General features: G+C 45.2%; 1 protein-coding gene across 2 annotated transcripts in view; it reads left to right on the top strand.

Annotated features, from left to right (window-relative positions):
* The first annotated feature begins 7,250 nt into the window (after positions 1-7,250).
* SPATA13 (spermatogenesis associated 13) overlaps positions 7,251-21,796 on the top strand; it is a 45,525-nt gene continuing 30,979 nt past the window's right edge. Inside the window, exons 1-2 of one of the 2 annotated variants that reach the window (XM_026049857.1) lie at positions 7,251-8,957; positions 21,411-21,773. In XM_026049857.1, the coding sequence (XP_025905642.1) occupies positions 7,332-8,957; positions 21,411-21,773 (1,989 nt within the window). In that variant the 5' untranslated portion in view covers positions 7,251-7,331. Of the gene's footprint in view, positions 8,958-19,098; positions 19,363-21,410; positions 21,774-21,796 lie in introns of those variants that run through there. The other variant, XM_026049858.1, reaches the window with a different exon arrangement.

Below are 21,796 nucleotides of genomic sequence, written 5' to 3'. Positions count from 1 at the left end.
TGATTTTAGTGTTACTAATGTAGAAAGTAATTAGTTCTTACAGCACCGGCAAGACAGAGCAGTAAGCATTAGCTAAAGATTTCTCAAAGCTCTCAAATCTTCCAGCAGGTTAAATTCAGAGCACATCTTTCCTTGCAAAGGCCTCAACATTATTGTCGGAGATATTCCTAGCACATAAATGTTGTTGTAGCACTTCATTGTTATCCCTTTACTCTAATTGCATGTTTTTGTAGCTTTTCCATTCTAGAAGCTTTTTTTGACAAATTCGATTCCCACAGAAAGTGGAAGTTATTGACAAACCAGGGGTAGAATTAGCTATAGGATTTTTTTTTTTTTTTTCTGAAGAAAGGGAACCATGGTGGAAAGGGCAATTCAATCTTTYGGCGCAAGAAATGTGCCCATGAATGTTAATTTTAGTTTAGACTGTAACAAAGACAGCAAGGTTGCCATTGTAYGGAGCGACTAAACAAAGAAAGGTATTGATGCAAACTGAGCACAACCGAGGGGTTCTTGAGGCATTCGAATGAAGATGGCCTGGAATAACAGAAGCCTCCACAAATTAACAACCCCCTCGAAACCAGCAAGAAAAAAAAACCTTCTCCTCCCACATGCCACTTGTTTCTTCCTTTCCTAATATTCCTTCATGCACTTCATATAATAAGAATATATTCRTAATATTAATATTCTCCATGTCATTCTTCATGAACGTATCAAAGCCTGTAATTTCCCTGCGCTTTTAGCCCTTGCCACCACGGCGCTGGCTACGTAAACAGCCGCACCGCAACCCGTTGGGTATTGCTCTGGCGTCACCCCGGGCCAACTATGCTCCCRAGACCCTGTCATTTGGTGGTAATAAGCATCAGAGGCAACCTGATCTTACACAGCTTTGCATAATCCTCAGCCRTGTGTCATCACCCTGCTTGAAGCACATTTTCACTGCGAGGTCTTCCCTGATCTCCGGTAGACGCGGGAGCTCCGCGGTGGTGGCACCTTCAGCTGGGCTGGATGGTCTGAGCAAGGGCCAAACACAGAAGGAACATCAAGTTCCCCTATCGAGGTCAAAACTATTCTGGCATTTACCTATTTCATCTTCTCGGGGAACCCAGCAAGGCACCTTCATTTCATTAATTTAGGAAGGCCTCAATTTTAAATAGCCAGGATGGGATAGTGAGGATTAAGTAGGTGGGGAGCAAAGCTGATGAAGAGATCTCAGTAGTCACTTCTAGATATTATTATATACAAACAAACAAACAAACAAAAATGGCTGCAGGGCAGTCAGCCACGGTGGTGAGGAGTGTGATTTATAAAGAGAGAGCAGATACAGCCGAGATGGAAGAAAACAAAAAGAGGRAAAATTCCCTCTGTCTCTCCAAATTTGAATATTTTTTCTCACATCAAGTCTGGATTAATTTAGTGTGCATCTATTTAAGAGAAATTCTCATTTTTCTCCTTAAAAAAAGGTGCATATGTATAGGAAACCTCAAAATTGTGACTAATCCCCTTTCCTTCCTAGTTGAGCTCCCTTTGCATCTCCGTGGTCGTAGTCTTTCCCACTTCTTAYACTTGCCGAGGCACAAAACAAAGGTGGGCCTGGGCCCTCCTAATTGCGGAGGGGAAGTCGCCTTTGTGCTCCGGCCCACAAACGTTCATTGAGAGCTGCTCCTCTGCAGGGCCAGCTGCCCCTCGGGTCACACTGTCCCCTCTCAGGCCTGGCAGAAATAACAGCAGCAGCGGGCGGCGCCGGGGGCTGTAAATCGCATTGTGGGCCTCAAAGGCCGCGGCCGTCCTTCAGCCGCAGGCAGCTGGAGCGTGGTAGGTGGGTGGGTAGGAGCCACCCTGGGCTGGGATCATGGTAACATGGTCCACGACAAGGGTCATTTTTCACCCGGGAAAGCGCCAGTCCGCTGGGCTGTTGTGCTCTCCTGAAATCACAGCTCTGTGGGAACGAGCAAGCGCAGGAAAACATCCACGGGAGGACAGGGAAAGAGGTGGTTTGTCACGTTGTGTTTTACAAATTGGGATACATTTTTCTCACCTTTTTCAGGAATAGCCCTTAGCTCTTGCACCACCTGTGAGTTAAGGTCACCCAGTAAAGCAAATGCAACGGGAGCTGGCCTTTAGTGAAGACTTAGGAAGCAGCACAGCAAGTACCAACAAAGCTGACAGTGATGACTTGCATTGCTCAAATAAATAATTTAATCACCAATTTAAACCAAACTCTTCTTTGAACATTTTACTTAGAAACATGATTTATTTCTTTTTCTGTAATTGATTCTTTTTCTGGACCAGAATACCAAAGTTCTTGAATTTGGAAAATCCCTTTTAATTTATTTCATTTGGTTACAAATATAAAACAGACAGAAAAAATCCTCCATGAATTCAATTTATGTATTTAAAAAAGATTAAAATAATTAGCAGCATATGTTGGTTTGAACTTGGATACACAAACATACTGCCCTTCCTTCACTGCTGCACTGTATAAGTTGAGAGCTTGATCCCCCTGCCATTGAAGTCAGCGGGGGAGATGCCTTTAACTTCACTAGATATATGACTCAGCCTAATTCCCCAGTGGGGCCTGCGTGTGTGTAAAGATTCCCGGGAGGTTAATTGCTTGCAGGGAGAGAGTCTTCGCCCGCCATGGAAAGGGAACATGCGAACTGCAAAACTGCAGCATTAACTGAATACTGCAGGAAAGCAGCCTGGAAAAGACACTGCCGTCCAAAGCAAGAGCATCTCCTAAGGCAGCAGTTCTGCATCTTCATAATGAGCTGCAGCCGCTCTCTACTTTAGGGTATTTTAAGCAAAGTCCCCTCCCGTGTCATCTTACCCAATGGCTTGTAAATTATGACAAAATGTTTTTGCCATGTGTTCCTGAGATTTATTTTGCTTTTGATTTTTTTTTCCTTTCTTTCCTCTTGCCCACTGGAGAGTACATTTTTTTAAGCCACAATTTGAAAATTGACATTTTAAAAGTATTTACTGGAGAACCACAAAATAAAAAGTTATGGAAGTGGAAGGGGGTTTCTAAACGAACTAAATAGAATCATTYTTTTCAGACTTATAAGATGTAAGTGAATGATTTTCTTACAACATGGTAAATCCTAAAATGTGCGAATTAATATTCTAAGAAAACTAAAAGAAGAACGCAGTTAGAAGTTTGACTTTTTATTCCTCCTGCAGCAAAACTCTTCATTTTTTTTCTCCCATGCCTCATTTGTTGTAATCCTTTCCCACCTATATTACACTTTGAATAATCCCTCTCATTCCTTGTCACATGTGCATTAAACCTCTTTCACGTTACAGACCTAAAGCTTCTAAAATAGCATTTCGGTTCTGCTGCTGTGAGGGTGCGGACCGTTGTCAGGCAGTTCTTACTGCTCTCATGCATATGCTGATCTACAATTTATTCTTAAAGTTCCTCTGTTCCTAAACTGGAACTTGCTCAGCCATAATTTATAATCCTGGCACAGACCCGGAATCCGTGGCATCACTTTTACACATCTGGAGTTAAACTATTAACTGGGAAGTAACAGGGGATAATTTAAGTTTTTTCTTTTATTTCTGCCTTTTCCAGCCGTGACAAATAATGTCAGTTCTCTCAAGAAAGACGAAAACAAAAGCAGAAAAATTTGCCTGTATTGTGACTACATCTTGTTTTCCTCAAAATATTGTAAGAAACATAAAAGTGATTCAATTTTATAACCAGAAGAGTTATCTGCCTTCTTTCCCATGGTAGCCCTATAGATAAATGTAACTTTGTGCTGTTTTTGTGAGCCTTGGTGCAACTGCACTTGAGCACTGTATCCCCAGCCTTTAAAATACACATTCAGGTTTAGAAAAGACTCACTTAATGATTCGTGTCCATGACAGGTCCGTGACAGGACCCRTGGGCACAGACTCAAGGCTTCCCCTGCCCAGGGCACACACGGGGAAGGGCAGGTTTGGGCTCAGCAAAGCTGCAACACTTGGAGGTGGGTTTTGCCATGGATTTATCAGTAGAATAGCTATCACCTACAGGTCTGGAAGATGCAAACTATCCCACCTGCTTTTAGAAACTACACTACATGCAACTGTAGAAAATATACTACATACAACTAGAATTGGTTGGCTAAATAATAGACCTGGATTAGTGGCTCAGCTCAGTGCCAGCCCCATAGTGTGTTCTGCTTTGTCTTCTTGTCCCACCAGTAGACAGAGCACATGGCAGGACCTAGGGGTTCCCTTCTCTGATTAAGGGAATGGAACATCTCTTGTATGAGGAGAGACTGGGTGAGCTGGGCCTGTTTTCTCTGGGGAACAGAAGGCTGAGAGGGGATCTGATTAATGTGTATAAGTTCAGGAAGGGAGAATGCAGGGAGGAAGAGGACARGCTGTTTTCACTGGTGGCCAGTGATAGGACAAGGGGTAATGGCCATAAGCTGGAGCAAAGGAAGTTCCGTCTTCAGGTGAGAAGGAGCTTCTTTACTGTTAGGGTGACAGAGCAGTGGAACAGGCTGCCCAGGGGGGTTGTGGAGTCTCCTACTCTGGAGGTCATTGTTTTCACAACCAGGAAGGTTGGACTRGATGATCTCTAGAGGTCCCTTCCAACCTTGAATATTCTGTGATTCTGTGATTCTGTGATTCTCTGAGGGAGGTAAAGGAGAATATTCAGCATGGATGTGGTGGGCAGAGGCAAGATGATTACACAGAGCAGGGCCTGTTGGAAATCAGGTTTGGTTTAAGGATGTTAGAATTTGTTTAAGTGACCCTAGAGATACAGATGTTCATGCAAGGAATGCRTGAGAGAAGTTTAGAAAGGCAAAAGTGTTTTTCCAGCAGACTTCTGCTTTACGTTTTATCTCATATAAATGAAATGATCCCTTATCAATGCTGCTCCAGTTGTTCTCCTGGCCGTTTTCACTCCTTTCACTGAGCCTCCCTGGGGACTTCCTTCTGCCCCAGGCTCCAAGCAGATGCTTCTTGTGCAGGGTGTCCCCCCTGCCACGCATCCCAAACTGGGTTCCCCCCGACCTGCTCCCCGCTGTGTCAGGGTTTCCAGCCTTGCTCTCCATTCCCCCCTCGCATCTCCGTGGAGAGACGGCCCTGGCAGCCCCGGACCCTTCCTGAGGGTCCCCTCAGCAGCCCCTGACCCTTCCTCTTCTGCTGCGCCCTGAGTTGCCCAGTTTTCATGGCCCCTCTGACCCTGCTGTGCTAAACCTAGCTTAGTTGTGTGTGCAGAAATACTCCATAAAATAGGACCTCCAAAGCACACTTAGGCCGAGGTCCATCAGCTGCCGTGTGTTTCAGCTGGGAACGAGGACATAGRGGAATGTGTGACAGCCTCACGGGCGGTTTTCTGTAGCGTACGAGCACGAAATAAAGACTCCAAACAAAGCGCAGCCCTTCCTGCTCCCCGTGGGGCCGGTGCCCCCCGCGGGACACGCGGACCCGCCGGGCCGGCGCGGCCCCTTCCGCAGCGCCGCTGCCGTGGCGCTTTAACGCGGCAGGGCCCGGRGGCGGCGCGCGGCGAGCGCAGCCCCGGGGCCGCCCCACTCCGCCCCCCGCCCCGCGCCCGCGCGGCGGCTCCGCGGCGGCGGCTCCGGCCGGGGCGGTGCGGGCGGCGGGCGGCCCCCCGGCACCCCGCAGGTAAGGGCGCCTGCTTCCAGCCCTGCTCTTCCCTCTGCATTTTCTCTTTTTTCTTTTTTCCCCCCCTTTTCCCCCTTCTTTTATCTTTCTTCTCCTTTCTTTTATCTTTTTTTCTCCCCTATTTTTTCTTTTCCCTTTTTTCCTGTCTTTTTTTCTTTTTCTTCCATTTTTTCTTTTTTCTTCCATTTTTTCTTTTTTCTTCCATTTTTCTTTTTTCTTCCATTTTTCTTTCTTTTTTTCTTCTATTTTTTCCTTTTTTTTCTTCCATTTTTTCTTTCTTTTTCTTCCATTTTTCCCTTCCTTTCCGCTCCCCTCAGCCTCCTGCCCCCCATCCCCTCCGTTTCTGCCAAACGCCGCTTTTCTCCAACAACTTTGTCTCCCCACCCGGCGCTGCTGCTGCCCGCGGGAGGCGGCGGCGGCCGCGCGGAGCCCCGCGGAGCCCCGCGCTGCGGCCGCGGCTCCTCAAGGAGGAGGATTAGAAACCGAGGTTGGAGGCGCCTCCTTGTAACGCGCCGAAATCCCTTCATCCCGGGAGGGGAAGCAGCTCCCGCCGCCCCGCCACAAAGAGAAGGAACAGATTTTAAAGCAAACCCAGAGGAAGGGACCGGGCTCGCTCCGCATGGGATCCGGTTTCCAGGTCCCGAGCGCTTGGTGACTCTGTGGCATTTGGCGCTGGCTTCGCGTGCGCCGYGTGTTGTCCGCTGCGCCTGCAGCTTGTGGCCATGGAAGCCCCCGGTGGGCTCGCGCATCCCTGTGTGCCGCAGGAAAACAGGATAACAGGATAACAGGATAACGGATCACGCAGCCCCCTGGCCTCCCCGCCACCTTCCCCGCGCTACCATCCCTCTCTTCCAGCTTCTACAGCACATCCCTGCACGGAGGCTCCGTGCCACCTTCCTGGGTTCAGGTTTCGCGTCCCAGTCCCCACGGGCCAGGTCCTCCTCCAGCAGCTCAAGCTTCTGTTGTCTTCGCTTGGGGAAAAACACTTTGCAGTGCCCATAAYTCTGAGGTTTATCTACCTGGAGAGCTGAGGTCCTGCTGCTTTCATCAGCAAGTTGTGGGAAAATGAATCTATAGGAATCCTTTTGCCTGCCCTGTGAGGATCTGGTGGGGCTTGATGGGCATGCGCCGTTGGTGGGACATAGACTTGTTCCTGTCATGCATCTCGGGGGTCAGTGTTTGAGGAAGCCTGCGCTGGTGGTCGCTTGGGTTCTTTCATCTCCAAAACAATGTGGCGGGGGATTTTGTTTCGTATTCTCATGGAGATGTCGCAATAGCAGCACTGAATTTAATAGCTTATTAGGCATGAGGAAAAAAAAGGGACATATTGAAATTAGGCTGGTCTCCTAAATTGCTAATGAATGCCATTAGACTTGGAGAGTTATTGTCCTCTCTTCAACACTGTGTCATGCCTTTGTTTGGCTAAAAAGCAGCCCTTGATTTTGTGGATGTTTTTATTTCTTCTAGCGGGCCCCTAGCCTCCCTTAGCCGGGGCCTTTGAAGGCAATTTCTCTCATGCTGCCTTTGCTCTCTTGGTGCAGGCGGTGCAGTCTGAGGAGCTCGGAGCTGCTGGTCGATGCGAGCGCAGGACAGAGCACGGGGAGGCCCATGAGGGGCAGGCACCGAGGCCCATCGGCGCCGCAGAGGACAGCGATGTAGATTCGGGCTCCCGCAGCCTCCGCCTGCACGCGTGCGGCCTCGAGAGCATGACCGCGGTGCAGAAYGGCTGTGGAAATGGCACCACCCTTACTTGTATAGTTATGGATAAGAAGGAGCCCCAGAGCCTCGCTACCGCCGTCAGTCTCAATGGGGGATACACCACCAGCTGTAGCCATGAGGAGGAGGTGCCAGGTGATAAACTCAGCCCTTCCAAAATCATGCGCTTCTTCTCCACCCCTAGGAAACGGGCTAATTCCAACTCGGAGAGGCCTCGGTCTCTCGTTTTGATGGGCAGCTCTTCCACGTGGAATGCTTTGTCTTCCATTAGAAAAATGGGATCGTTCAAGAAGTTAAGATCTTCAGTTCTCCAAGGAATTCAAACCAGGGAATGTCCAGAGATCTTAAATGAGAACAGCACGGGAAAACAAGGCTCAAATGGGGCAGTTGTGACAGTTCAGACTAACAGGTATTCCTATTCGGGGCCTTTGCAGGATTTCCAGGACGCAGTAGGTGGTTTAGGTTCTGATTGCTCCGATGCTGAGGAAGGTGATGATTCTTTTCTGAGGAACACTCACCGCTCGCGCAGCATCAGGAGGGCCTATGGGGTTGGCCGCATAAATTTGCTGGACACTGATAAAGCTCCGAGTAACCACAAATGTGCCAGGCCAACCTCTCCTGCCGCCTCAGAGCCAAAGATCTGTGAAATTGTGGTGAAAGATTCTGAAAACAACAGGATCATCTATCGGAGAAGCAAAAGCTCAGACAATTTAAACTTCCTGAAAAAAAGCTCTTTCAAACGAAAGTCCACCTCAAACCTCACCGACCTCAAGGCCGCACATGAAAAGCAAATGCCCCAAAGGACAGTAAGTGCCACATCCGCTGACTCGGACAAAACCAGCGGAAACTCCGAGAGAAGGTCCAAGCGGTGGAAGAGCCCTATCAGGGCAAAGGATTTTGACCGAGTTTTGAAGCTCGTAAGCAACGTTACAGATGCGGCATGGAGGAAGGATGGCCCTAGGAGCGCAGACCCTTCTCCCAGCGACCAGCCCCAGAGAACCAGGCCAAACAGCAGGCTGCACGACGACTATTCGCGCAGGGTTTCCAGCAGCACGGAGCACGACAGGAAGAGGTGCAGCTCCCCAGCGCCGAGCGCCGACTCCACCTCGCCTGGGACACCTTCCCTGCAAAGCCCCACGGGTCCTGCGTGTACCGAGGCTGCAGTGAGCGTAGCTGCYGCTGAAGACAGAAGCGTCAGCACCTCATCGGGGATCCTAGATTCACCTTCTCCGATTGACATCGGTCCAATCCCGAATGAAGTGTTTTATTCGGACTCGGATGAGCCGAAAGCTCCTTCCCAGTTTACCTACGAAGCTGAAAACCCTCATGTTCCTGCTAGGCCAACTGCTCCTAAGCCGCAAAGCCCCAGTGCAGAGAAGGTCAAGTGCAATATGAGTTTGCAGTGCCCAAACCACCACAGCACCTTGTCCCTGAGCTCGATGGAAAGCGAGGAGAGRATGGAGGTGCCGGGGCCGAAGCTAGGGAGGAATCCTGTTTGCTTCCAGGACTCTGTGCAGACTGTGTACTAYGACGATGGAAATGAAGACAGTGGCATAAGCAGCCACTCTCAGCTGAGCCTCAACTTAGCCCCTGGTGCTGAAGAAAAGAAGGAAGAGGTAAGAAAGCAAGCAACGTCCTTTATAAGGTATATGTATATGTGTCGGGTTTTGCCTTTATTCATGCAGAACAATGCGAAACAACCTGAGAGCTGATGGGTGTTTGCAGCTTGTTATTGCTCAAATATGCTGACAGCAATTATTTCTTTTAATATGTTCTCTTTGGAAGCTAACATCAAATTATTCTCCTTTGTGCAATAATATCAAAGCAAGTTTTGGCCGCAAAGCTACACATGTACGTTTTCAAGGGCAGTTTATAACCCCCTGCAGCTACACCATCCTGTCATGTGGTCTTGACAGATTTTAGCCTAAGCAGGGTCTAGCTGTATTTCTTCTGAGCTGAAAGATCTCCAAAGAAACTGTGGATGCTAAAAGTGGGGTTGATTCAACATATGCTTTTTTTTCTGTAGAACCCTTGCAGGATACGGTAGTATTTGTAGAGCAGCACGGTGTGCAAGATACAGAATAAATCCAATATTGGGCTGCTCGCAGTGTTCTCCCTGTGCCCTGATGGCTGTGCTGGGTGTGAGCCATTTGGATGCCTGCCTGCATATTTCAGACAGCAGTGCTCTACATGATGGGCTTAATATGTTGCCACTGACAAGCTGGACAAAATACCGGCCTTTCACTGTGCCTCATTTCCAGGTTCATGCTGTGAGTAGATGCTAGATGTGCTGCASCATCTCGGGGCGAGTTCAGGGAATAAACCTGCGTCTTCCTCTGAAAACACYGAGGAAAAGGCGTGTGGGTTGGCCCTGGAGAAGGTGCCGTGATTTGGCAGTGCCAGTGAGGAGCTGTCACTAGTGTGACAGGAGYAGCATGAGCTTAAGTGACCGTGGCTCCCCTCAAGTTAGGTCAATGTATCTCATATCCCAGGTAAAAATGAGAAAAACTGTTCAAAAGTTGTTCAAACCTCAGCCTTTTGTGCTGTGTAGTCTTACAATGTGTGTGAAGCCATCTTTCCTTTTAAAGCCTACTGTATTTTTTGCMAACTAAATACAGTTACAAAAGTTATAAATATTGTCATTCTGCTGGAGAAAAGCAAATTTATTTACTATGATGCCTGCAACTACAGTAAAATTTGAATAAATATACCAAATTTGGTATAATATAACCAAATATTACCCAAAATTTGGTAAAATATCCCAAAATACGCATGCATGTAGGAGCTCTGCGATCTGGAGTCCCACAGTTGCTACAGCTATCTGTCTTTCTTTAAAAACTTGCTTGAAGAGTGTATGCAAGGAGATGCTTTTACATGGCCAGGAGAGCCCTAGCGTGTAGATGGGATTTCTCAGCAATAAAATGGGGAAATCTTTCACTGGCAGAGTTAATGCTCCTCACCTACCATCTAGCGGTGATCTGTGTTCATGACACAACCAAGAGACAACCAGCTTGTCCCTCCCCTGCCCTCCCAGTGAATCAGCGCTGCCTTTCAGAAGTTTTTGAGTGGTTGCCTACACTTAAACTTGCTCTTTCTATTATATTTTGAATGAATAGTCCAGACATTGTATCATTGTCTTTGGTCATGCCCAAAGGGTGCATCCCTGAGCTGTGGCCCTTGGGGATATGAATTGGAGAGCACTTCTTTCATTTCCTTGGAAGGTCTCCTCCGTCCATGACTCTTCCCTGCATCTCTCAGCCTAGCTTGAGTATTGGTAGCTTGGTACCAACCATTCCATCTGTTTATGCCAGGAGATTTTTCTTTTATCTGAAGTTTATTCAACTGCAGGCACTTCTATGAATGCCACATATTCATACAGTGAGGTCACTGGCGTTTGAATGTTTGACTGTGACTTGTTTTTAGCTCTGTCTCACACCCCCATGCTACAGAACTGTTTGCAAACAGAAAATTGCTTTTGTGACAAGTTWTTCTGGGCAACCTTTTGAATGGTGATGCTGAGCAATGCAAATCCCAAACTTAAGACTTCATCGGAGCTGCACTCACAGACAACTCTTCAGTTTCCACATTTCATGTATCGCTTTTTATATATATTCCATATATATATATATTCCATATATACATGGTGTTTTTACACCATATAGTGCAGCACAGCCACTCAAAGCTCAGTGGCTCAGAGACCTGGTTTAATGCAAAGGTTCCAGTATACCAGTCAGGCTCAAACCTGCTCTCCTTTAAGGACTGGCTCCAGTAGCTGGAAGCAAAACCAGTTAATTCCTTTACCCATTTATTTAGTAGATTAGTTGGCAAATGAAGTTCTGGGACTTTGTTAATCTCTGTGTATTCCCAAATGTGGAAACTGTTTCCACATCGTGTTTCTTCCCCAACAGTATAAAGCTGATTTTGTTGTATTCACACATATATATCTATTTGCCTGAGTTGCTGCTATTTTTTTTTCCCCAATGAAATTTGGGCTTGAGATCCAGTCCTGGCTGTCATTTTATTGCCATTTTTTTGGTAGGAATACATGATGTACTAGAGCAGTGTTGGTGCTCACCCATCCTGGGTGCTGGGGCTCCTGGAGGTGGCTTCCCAACCAAGAGCTACTTGAAGGGTGCAAAGGTCCCTGCCCCAGCTCTCCTGAACTGCTCTCCAGTGACACCAGTCACCACGGGCTGCCATGGCCCGTGTCTTCTCCAGCTCTGCTTCATGCCCGTCTCACCCACCTGCAATATGTTGGTTTTAAATAGCACCAAGAGATGATTAAGTACAATTTCTGTGCTTAGGCAGTTTTTCTGTTGTCTTCGCCTTCCCAGAGAAGAGCCCCACATTACTGCGAATCATGAAAACTGAAACCCTGTGCTTTGGCCTGGCATGTGGCAGCTGCTAAGGCGACCTAGACAAAGCACTCTGCTGAATTTGTTACAGAAAAGATAACCAAAGGGTTATATCAATATATCAACCATTTGTTGATATATTGCCTAGATCTTCACAAGCTCTTAGAACACCTGATATTTAAGTTGCCTTGTTGGCAGCTGGCTTCATGGTACACCAGACTTTTTATAACTCAAATGCAGCACTGTATCTGTATGACTATAAACAAATGATAAATTTAAATTACAGTGGTAATTGAAGAGGTAACTCTGCTGTAATTAGAATTGAGTCACATTTTTGCTTGCAGCCTGTATTTTACATCCTGTGAGATCTGTCTGCTGACTTAGTTATTATGTTCATGATATTTGAAAATCAGTAGCCCTAGTTGACCTATGCAGTACCATTGCTGCAGCTCAGCAGTGTCCAGGGTCTGGCTGGCCCAACATGCTGTCCCTATGCACTGCTGGGCCCCAGCTGCTGCTCTGCTYATTGCCATACAGGCCTCCAGGCTTGAGTGCAAATGGGTGAACTTGGAGGAGAACTTGTGAAGGAAAAGAGGAGGAAGAGCTGTATGGATGGCACTTATAGAGGGGATTCAGCCCTGCCCACACTACTTATCCTCCCTACTTGCTTTGAAATATGTCCTCATGGTGAAGAGTGGAGAAGGCTGGGCATGGTCATGTTAAATGCACTAAGCATTTAACACACAGCAGCCAGGAGCTGAGGATGGACATATTTGGTCTGTGATACAAGCTCCCAAGCCCTGCAGTTTTCACCTCTCAGAACTGGCTTTTTTTGGATGTGTTCATCTGCAGGTTGAGTGATTACCTTTCTTGAATTAAAATAGGTGACAGGTATATAAAAACACAGGAGAACACTTCATTTTAGGGATATGAAGCACATAATACATACAAAAAAACTTTGGAGTAATTTTGCCCAACTTCATCTTAATTTGTATAACCGAAAATGTGATAAACTCTGGAAGGTGATCAGGAAAAGTAAGGTAGGGTCTTCTAAAAGTAAGGTCTTCCAAAACTCACTCTTCCAAAAAGTAGGATTTCCTACTTGTAATTTGGAATAGCACCACTTAGGGCTGCCCTAGTTAGTGCTAGCAACCCCGGGGGCTGGGAAGGGAGCAGAGCAACACCCTGATCTGCTCCCAGTGCCATCCCTGAGGGCCAGGGAACATTTAGTTCAGAGTGAGTGAGACTGGATTCACACTCAAGCCTGAGCTCAACCCTGTACCAGCCAGGGTGCTCTCACACCACTGCCACCCCTCATAGTGGCTCAAGGAAATGCTTCCAAGAGAACTTGCCCAGAGCAAAACCAGAAACCACCGGCATTGCTGCAGACYCAAGCGACAGGACTCATCACTGGAATGATGCAGAACAGAGCCCTCAAAGGACACATATATCTTCCTTCTGCCACAGCAAAAAACTCTTCCAATCAGAACACGCTCTGCCCTTCAGTACAGCCTGTGCCAGGGAAAAGAAAAGCCCCAAGGCAGCGGTGACAACCATCTGAATTTCAGATGAGCTTACATTTTAGACCGGTGAATGTGCAGTTGGATGGAATTGGCCATTGCTGAGCGGCAGGAGCTCAGCAGGGCAGTTGCTGTCCCTGCAAAGCATCTGTGGATGCTAAAAGGGGATATTCAGGAGGGCTCCCTTGCAGTTAGCTCTGAGAAAGCTGCTTCATTTCCTTATTACCTTCATGCTCCTCTACCTTTCCAAAGAGCATCTGATGTTTGATTCTGCTCTAGCTCCCTGCTGAGATGTCAGTAGTACCCAAGTGCTGCTCGCCGTGCGATCCTGAGCCTGGGGCTTCCAGAAGGTAATTCAGCTTATGTGTAGAGCAGGGTGTTGAACTGAAAATCCATCTCAACTTTCAACAAATCTCAGCTCAAAATCCATCTCTTTGCAAAGCCCAGATGGAGCATCGGCAGCTTTACCGCCCTCCCCTGCAGCACCCGGAGGTGGCTGAGCTGCTGAGGTTATGGGAGCCAAGATCCTCGGGAGCAGCGTGTTGTGCCAGGCTGGAAGAGTGGATGGAGCAGACTCAAATCTTCCAATCCAGGCTCAACCACAGCGGCCTCACCCTTACGCCGTGGTGTAGGAAGCAATAGTTTGCAGATATAAAAGCCCAAGGCGACTCCACCCTGGGCAYGTGGAGCTGCTGGTGCCTGGGTTTGGGCTGGGATAAGGAGGCCGTGCTCTCATGGATAGCAAGAGGGGGAATCAGGGCACCTCAGCACTGCAAACACACTGAGACGTGGTGTTTTGTGTGTGCTTTTTATACATAAAGTTCCATTTTCAGCCTGTAGTTATCATCTGGCTTTTGAGGTTGCCCAACGGATGTTAGAAAGACAGCAGGCAGCTTGGAAAAAATTGTTTTACTAAATAAAAAAAAAGAAAATCTTTTTTTTTAGTGGTGTTACATGATTGGGGGTATCCTGAGTCTGTTTTAAAAATGATGTAGAAGTTTATTTAGGGATTATTAATGCCTATACCTCTTCTGGAAAGAGGCAGTACTACTTCACTCAAAACAGGCTTCACGCTGGACTTMACTTCTGCTTCACTCCGGACTTCATGCCTGCTGTTCTAATTTAGATACCAAAGAAAGAAGAAACAGGGCCAGGGTGTCATGCAGCAATCCTCAAGTTTTAGCAGGATTGCATTTTCGTATGACCAGTCAGACTTTCTGCAGAGCATTTTGTGTCAGAAATATATCTCCCATATGTCAGAAATATTTCTTAGCGACACTTGTTTGGGCAAGAGAGTTAAATAACAGAAGCGAGGATGAAGGAAATCCTTGAGGTTTGGGACCAGATTTGAGAGTCCTGAGGTCCGTGTGTCATTTCCAGCTCAGCTATATGCTTCCTGTGTGACTTCAGTTACTTAACTGGTTTGTGTCCGCTCCTTATCTGTGAAATGAGAGTATTATCAAGGTGAACTCGTTAATCTTTGTGAAGCAGGTTGGTCGAATGGAAAGCATTATGCTTGTTGATTGAGATAAGTGTGCTTTCAAGGATCAGGTTAAATGAAGCAAACCTGCATTAGAATTGCCTTAGAAATCCAGGCCCAAATTTTGTTTGTTTTTATATCCATATAAAGCTATTTTTAAATGACTTTTTATAGCTCTGCTGTTAGTTAAATCACTGCAATTGTTTTTATGTCAACAAATCCCAAGGGTAGAATTAGGTGTATTTTTTTTTCTAAGTGACGGCAACTTTTAAATTGTGTTTTTTACAACAATAACATATTTTGCTAATGGGAACTGATTTTACCATATTGTGGAGCACACTTGTTCCTGCATCATATGGTATACATAAATACATATGCAATAGATGATCGATAAATGTATTTAGTGTCTTCTCAAAGGCTAATAAATGTAAAAGTTGTTGATGGTAGAGGAGACACGGGACTGGATCACTGCATTTTTCTACCATCATTTCCACAGTAACAGTTGTTTTGATGATAACTTTGTTGAAAATTGTCAATCGTAGTGGATCAAGAGGGAAACATCAGGCTAAAATGACAACACGTTAGGATATTTTTATGAAATCTGTAAGGAAAGCAATAAATATTTTTTCTCTATAAGGCTGTATTGTAGCCAGAGTCTGCTAATCTCTGTGTCTGTCACAGCAGTGTGTGTAAATAAAAATATTGATCATGTTCATGAGACATCTAACAACCTTCTGCCCTCTGCTAGTGGGGATGATAAATGAGCTTCAACTCATGTTCCCCCACTGCTGTTTAGCAACAAGAAAAAGTGCAAAGGTTTCCTTTTATCGTGTAGCTGGGTGGAGACTTSTTCCCTGAACTTCTACCCCGTTCAGTGAAGGTGATAAAATTATTTATGACCACTGGGTTCATGATYATTTGCTTGGTCCTTCACAGTTTTGCTAACTTATATGAGTTTAAAAATCAGTGATATTCCTACAGATTGCCCACTGCTTATCCATTCCTGTCTTGTACAGAAACATCAAATGTTTAATAGTCCCAAATTGTAATGCTGACATCTGTTTGTCATTGCTAGTATAGTTAATTCGTATGTTTTTAYATAGATTCTTGAATGCACACTGAAAATGTGTATGTATGTTATCAAGCACAGAAATATCTATATAAAATAGCACAAATACTGTTTCTTTCTTTTCCTGTTAGTGCTACAGTTTCTGGTTTTAAGTCTTGTCCTTTTTTGGAAGAACATGACTGATTATCCATCATAAGTTTTCACCGAAAATATGTAGTAATCCAAGCTGTAACTTCTCAGCCTACTCTTACTTTTTTTTTTGAATTTTCTGTTTAATTTGTAACACCTTTTTATAGATTGTATGAGGAAATGATCATGAAACTGTTGTTATCTCTTCTTTGAATTAGAAAAGGGCTGCTGTAGTCAATGAGGGAACACATATGAGGGGAAATAAACAAAAGCAGCAGCAAATACAGATTATTATGGAGCTTAAAGGCATGAGGTAAAAGCAGAAGCTCTAGTGAGCAACAGCTTCAAAATGTCCTTGAGCAGCAGTTGTGCAGTCCTTGCTTCATGGGCACCTACCTGCCAATTGCTAGMAGAGGACCAGGTAGAAACGTTGAAATTCAAGCAATAACCTGTGTGCTGTGAGGGTCACAGATACATGGCTCTAAAAGAAAAAACACTTTTTCGAAGTAGGACCATGAATAAGCCTGAGGAATTGATAATAGCCCTGGCATAGACAAAAAAGACCCTGTGGCATTTACCCTTGTGGCAAGAAAAAGGACTTTCTAGAGAGATTTGTCTGTCCCTTCCTACTGCAAGACTTTTAAATTGTGAAATGTTAATTGTCTTAGCACAGTTARAACAAGAGAGAAGAATAAAATTATATATAAAAAAAAAGGTAATGTTAGAAGTGGTAGTGGTAGAAATGCAGATTTTATTTGGTATAGAGTCTCAATACTGTAAACCTGCAGGAGCATGTTTATAGAGCTTGATTTTATTTTCATTAGGGAGATTATTGTCATAACTACATTAGCAAAAGGTCCCACAGCTATCATTAGTTGCCCTCACAAGCAGCAGTTTGACCCGTCTGTGTGTAGGCTCAGATTCACGGTTGGGGCTTTTTCTGCAGTGGAGTTTGTCAGGTGTGTGAAGAAATATCATTCCTGTTTGGCATAACTGCGTCAGGAGAAGTTCCCCCATGCAGTTTCAGGTACTGACAAATTCTGGCCATTTCACTGGTATGAATTGCATCCATATGAGGAGCACTTCATCAGTATTGCATAGGTACAGATCTTATGCTGATCCAGAGAGGTATCCATCTCTCCTTGGGCAAAGCTGCTTTAGAAGACAACTTTTGGTGCAAATTTGTAAGATACACAGTGTCATCTAATAAGTAATTGCAGAACTTGGCTCTCATCTGTGTATAAAAGCTGAACTAAGACTTCAATGCTTAAATACCTGCTGATCTTGCTTACATTGGTATTAATGAGTAACAGGGTCTGCGGACAGCAGTAATATTCCATTAAATGCAACAGCGTTGTACCAGTGCCAGATCAAATTGAGTGGGATCCTAATCAAGACCTTGAAGCTGCTGTACTTGGTTGTGAAATCAGCCTGGGTTCAGACAAGGGGAGATGATGTCCAGCTGATTTGGAGTCCCACTTGATATCACTGGCTGCTGGTGAGCTACCAATGAGATCTCCTACCTCACCCATAAAGAAGCAAGCACTGAGCCAAATTTTTAATACCAATTATAACGAGCCTTTGGAGACTTCAAKTCTCCTCCAGCTGCTACTCCAGGAACCTTGGGGTTTCCTGGAGGCCATGTAGATGTTTTGACAACCCAAGGCATYAAAGGAAGCAGCCGAAGGGAGCTTGAATCAGCAGCATCACTGGGGCCTGAAGAGCACACCCTAAACTGCATGCCTAGAAGTGGCACCTGAAACTGAATTCAGAYCACTGGAGATGTAGGGTAGCTAAAACAGTCACACAGAGTTGACAGGAATGGTGTGGGACTGGTGGGAAATACCCACCTTGCTGGAGTGGCTGAAGGCACCAAGCAGGATTCCCTTGAGAACCTAGAGAACATTTTGGCAACTGACTCCTGAATTGCTCTACTGGCCCCCAAAATGGGARGTTCAATCCAGTTTTCTGAACACAGGCACCTGGTGCTATGTGAGATACCCTGAGCTGCTCCCCCTCATCTGCAGCTGCTGCTGCAGAAGGGCTCGAGCCTCCTGTAGGTCCTGCGTCATATTTGCGTAGCATATGATATGTGCAGATCCTTTAGATCCCCTAGATCTTTTGAAAAGGCACCGAATCTCAGTCTGATTTTCTACTGACTGCAAAGAGCTTTAGTGTCAGTAGCTAATATATAGACACCTGCATTATAGACATCAAAATGTAGGTGCTCGAATCAGGAGCTGAGTCCCATYCTGAATGTTAACAGTGAGCTCTTACATAGGAATAATAGCAAATGAAAGTATAGTGTGGATCTAGGTAAATCTTCATTTAAAAAGATTGTATTTGTCAGTATAGCACTGCCATGAAAAGAAAGCTGTGGAAATACAACAGTTTAACCAGGAAATTATCTTAGGAATTTATATGTCCAAAGAATCTTTATTCATCTGCATATAGAGCCTGCAAGTAGAGCTGTCTGTGTTTGCAGTCTCATAAGAATCTTAAATAGGTGCAACTGAAAGGACAAGATGAATAATTTCAGGTTTCAGCATAGGTGATGCTGTATTGTTGTTAGACTAGCAAGGGTGAATTTCAGAAAATCCAGTGTGGACCCATGTTAGACCTTTACTTGTCAAGACTAAAGAAATTCTTTGAAAATTTTGATTAACACTTTCAGTGCGTGGGACAAGGCACATTTTGGATTTCATCTCACATGGAGGGTCTTGTACATCTCAACACATGTCCGTAGAAAACTTCATTTCATTTATAATGGATTAATCGAGAGGAGGTTACTTGAGGTCAGTGGAGCTGCAGCAGTATGATGAGGAAAAATATAATGATATAGGCAAAGATCCCCAAAATTATTATTTTTTTTCAATGATTTCAAGAATCACAGGTTTAAGTGTTTGCAGTGTTGGAGCCTATGAGTTCAATGCTGTATTTATTTCTGCTAGTAAGTGGTCACTTGAGCAGGTCCTCCTGCTTGAGAGGAGGTAGGTGGTCACTTGGAGGAATGTGAGGTTATCAGTATGTTTTCATTCAGTATTTTGCTTTGAAAGGATTATATTCTGTTTTATTAGTATTCTTCAATGCAAACTGAATATCTAAGCTTAAAAATAGAGTCCTTCAGACCTGTTTATTGCAAAACAGAGATTGATTTCATTGTCATTTGGATCAGCTGCTGTAGGTGGAGTGCTGCAGACGGAGAACAGTCCTCGCTTTGCAAATGTTATTGCTCAAGATAAGGGTGTAAAAGGCAGATTAGGCGATGACATGTGACGTGTCCCTTCCTCAGTCTAAAAGTACAAGATCATGGGATGAACTTTGCCTGACTGGTTATACAGAGCGTGTGCTCACATTTGTAGTTCCTGAAGAAAAGACTTTGCAAAACAAAAATATAGAATGACTCTAATGAACTCCATTCTTAGCCACTGTGTGTGCGGAGATCCGTCACCTGTGTCTGATTCTGAGGTAAGAACCTTATTTAATGTGCGATTTGCTGCCCTGATTCTTGAGGAAGTGTTTTTAGAGGCTGGTTCTGGTGGAGCTGTGTTAGGGTGCCAGCCAGCCAGCCAGCCAGCCAGCCAGCCAGCCAGCCAGCCAGCCAGCCAGCTAGGCAGGTACTCTAATGAATTGCTTTAACTATTAAAAGCAGCCATGAGCTAAAATCTGCACAAGAGCTGAAGCGTTACTGAGTGACAGGTGTATGCAGTAGAGTTTGGGATTTATGCAGTTGTTCTATTAAGAATGAATTTCACGTTGTAATTAAAATAATTTAATGTAGAACAGTGCACAACTGATTTTTTTTCCTATTTTTTCATACCTTAATTGTAGTATTTATGTTAAAATGCTGAATATTTAATAACTCTGCCCGTTAATGTAGTGCATGCGGTAGTGCATTTTGTCCTATGCTGTCAGGCAAAAATCCACCCTAGCAAAAGCAGCCCACTATGAGGTGTCTTTCTGAAAAAAAGCTCATCAGATTTGACCAGCCTGGTTGAAAGTGGTATGCACAGGAGAAGGTGACAGAAGAGAAGGCATCTTTTTACAGGCTTCCTCGCAAAAGGCTGATTCCAGGCTATGGCACTGCTGAATGTGCAGCGCTTTAAATACCTTCATCTGGTCTAAAAGAGATGAACAAAGTGTAGCCAAGTGGCAATCAAAATTATGCCTCTATTTCTGGAATATATCCTAACTTTGATGACATTATCATAAATGCATTTGTGCAGTCTAAAAATACCGTGATAAAGAACAAGCTTGTTTTGTTTTTTACTACAGAACCAGTTCATTTCCAAATGCAGTGGACCTTCAAGAATGCAATGAGAGTTGTTTGAGAATATCAATTTGTCCGAGACATTATTACAGCAGGGCTCACTTGCTCAACAGGGCCGTGGAGTTTGTCACTCTTTCCATCAGGCCTTCCTGCAAGCTGCCACCGAGCCCAGAAACACTCAGCTTCCTCTTTCTRTTTCCCTCCTGCCCTTAATAGAGGAGCCAGAGAAAAAAAAAAAGGCAAAGAAACACTGAGATTTTGGAAATTTGAGGGAAAATTGAATGTAAACTTTTCTGTAGAATAATTTTCTCAATAAAAAAATGCAAGGATGTTGCTAGAAAAGGTTAAAATGAGATTATTGCAGTGCATTGAAATCCTTCAAAATATTCTCACTGACAGGTATTTCAACTGTGGTTACTTTATTCCCAGGCTTGCACTAGTAGCGCAGCTAGGACACCTGTGGGTTTTAACCTCCTAGAAGTGACTTCCTAATTTTCAAGGAACMCTGTCTAAAAACAGTAGCTTTTTCCCCGTGCTTCTTTTGTCACTGGTTCTGCTCTGTACGGCCGGGTCCTTCCCGATGTGCCAGAAACTTCCCCTTCCAAAGCAGCTCAGCTCGCTCAGCCGGCCCCCCAGGGCYACCCGTGGCCTCGAGCCATCCCGGCAGCGCCGAAATGGGACTGCCCCCTTGGCACCAGCTTGGGGTTGTTCAGGATCAGCAAACAAGCAGCTCAGGCTGCAGCTGAACGTCTCTGCAGGGCTGCTGATTCTCCTCGCCAAGCAGAGCTAAAGCAGAGCAGCCCCTGTTGACTGGATCTTTTAAAGATTACACTGTTCCTCACATACATGAACAAAGGCTATGAGTACCAGAAGAGTCTGGTGGGACTCCATASGACATTATGCAATGTCATATAGGACTCCATGGGACCTTATGCAACTACCATGGGACATTATGCAATGGAGTCAGTGTTTATGATAGGGCTAGTTGCTACTGCATAGCTTCATGATAGTCCTGTTGTTAGTGGTGCTGTTTGTCTAGGACGTGCTAATGGGCAGGTGTCAACCTTAGCACGAACTGCATGTCTCTTTTGCAGACTTACTTGCTTCCTGAATTGCTATTTGTTGTATTTTTTGAAACCCTTTCTTTCTAGCAATGTTAAWTTGATCTGCTGTATCAAAAACTCACAAATGCTTAAGTGTCAGAAAAAAAAACTGTGGCTTATTTGACTTGTTCACATTTAAAAAGGTTGTTTCTGATGACCACTGGAAGAGGTCCCCAAGCCAGGAGGAAGAAAAGCGGGACCCACAAAAGGTCACCCCCAGGAGATGGGGCTCTGGAAAAAGATCTCGGCCCAGRCCTCTCTCAGACTATGGCCAAATGTCCATCAGAAGCTTCTCTATACCAGAAGATGCGGTGGCTGTGGAGTCTCAGAAGTCTGACTGCACGGATGGAGAAAATCAGCCAGGACTGGCTTCTGTGGGGTGTRTGGTGCAAAGCAGCACGCTCGGCTACCACAGAGGGCGAAAAAGAAGACCCATCTCGGTGATAGGTGGGGTGAATTTCTATGGAAGCGGTCCTGCAGAAGAGATAGAAGGTCTGCTGACACAAGTAAGATACGAGATGTGCTCTCT

The sequence above is a fragment of the Nothoprocta perdicaria genome, unplaced genomic scaffold (assembly GCF_003342845.1).
Source record: "Nothoprocta perdicaria isolate Ctin4 unplaced genomic scaffold, notPer1 scaffold_62, whole genome shotgun sequence".
In the NCBI taxonomy this organism is placed as follows: Eukaryota; Metazoa; Chordata; class Aves; order Tinamiformes; family Tinamidae; genus Nothoprocta; species Nothoprocta perdicaria.
The sequence above is the reverse complement of the archived record's forward strand: the minus strand, read 5'-3'. Positions and strand labels throughout refer to the sequence as shown.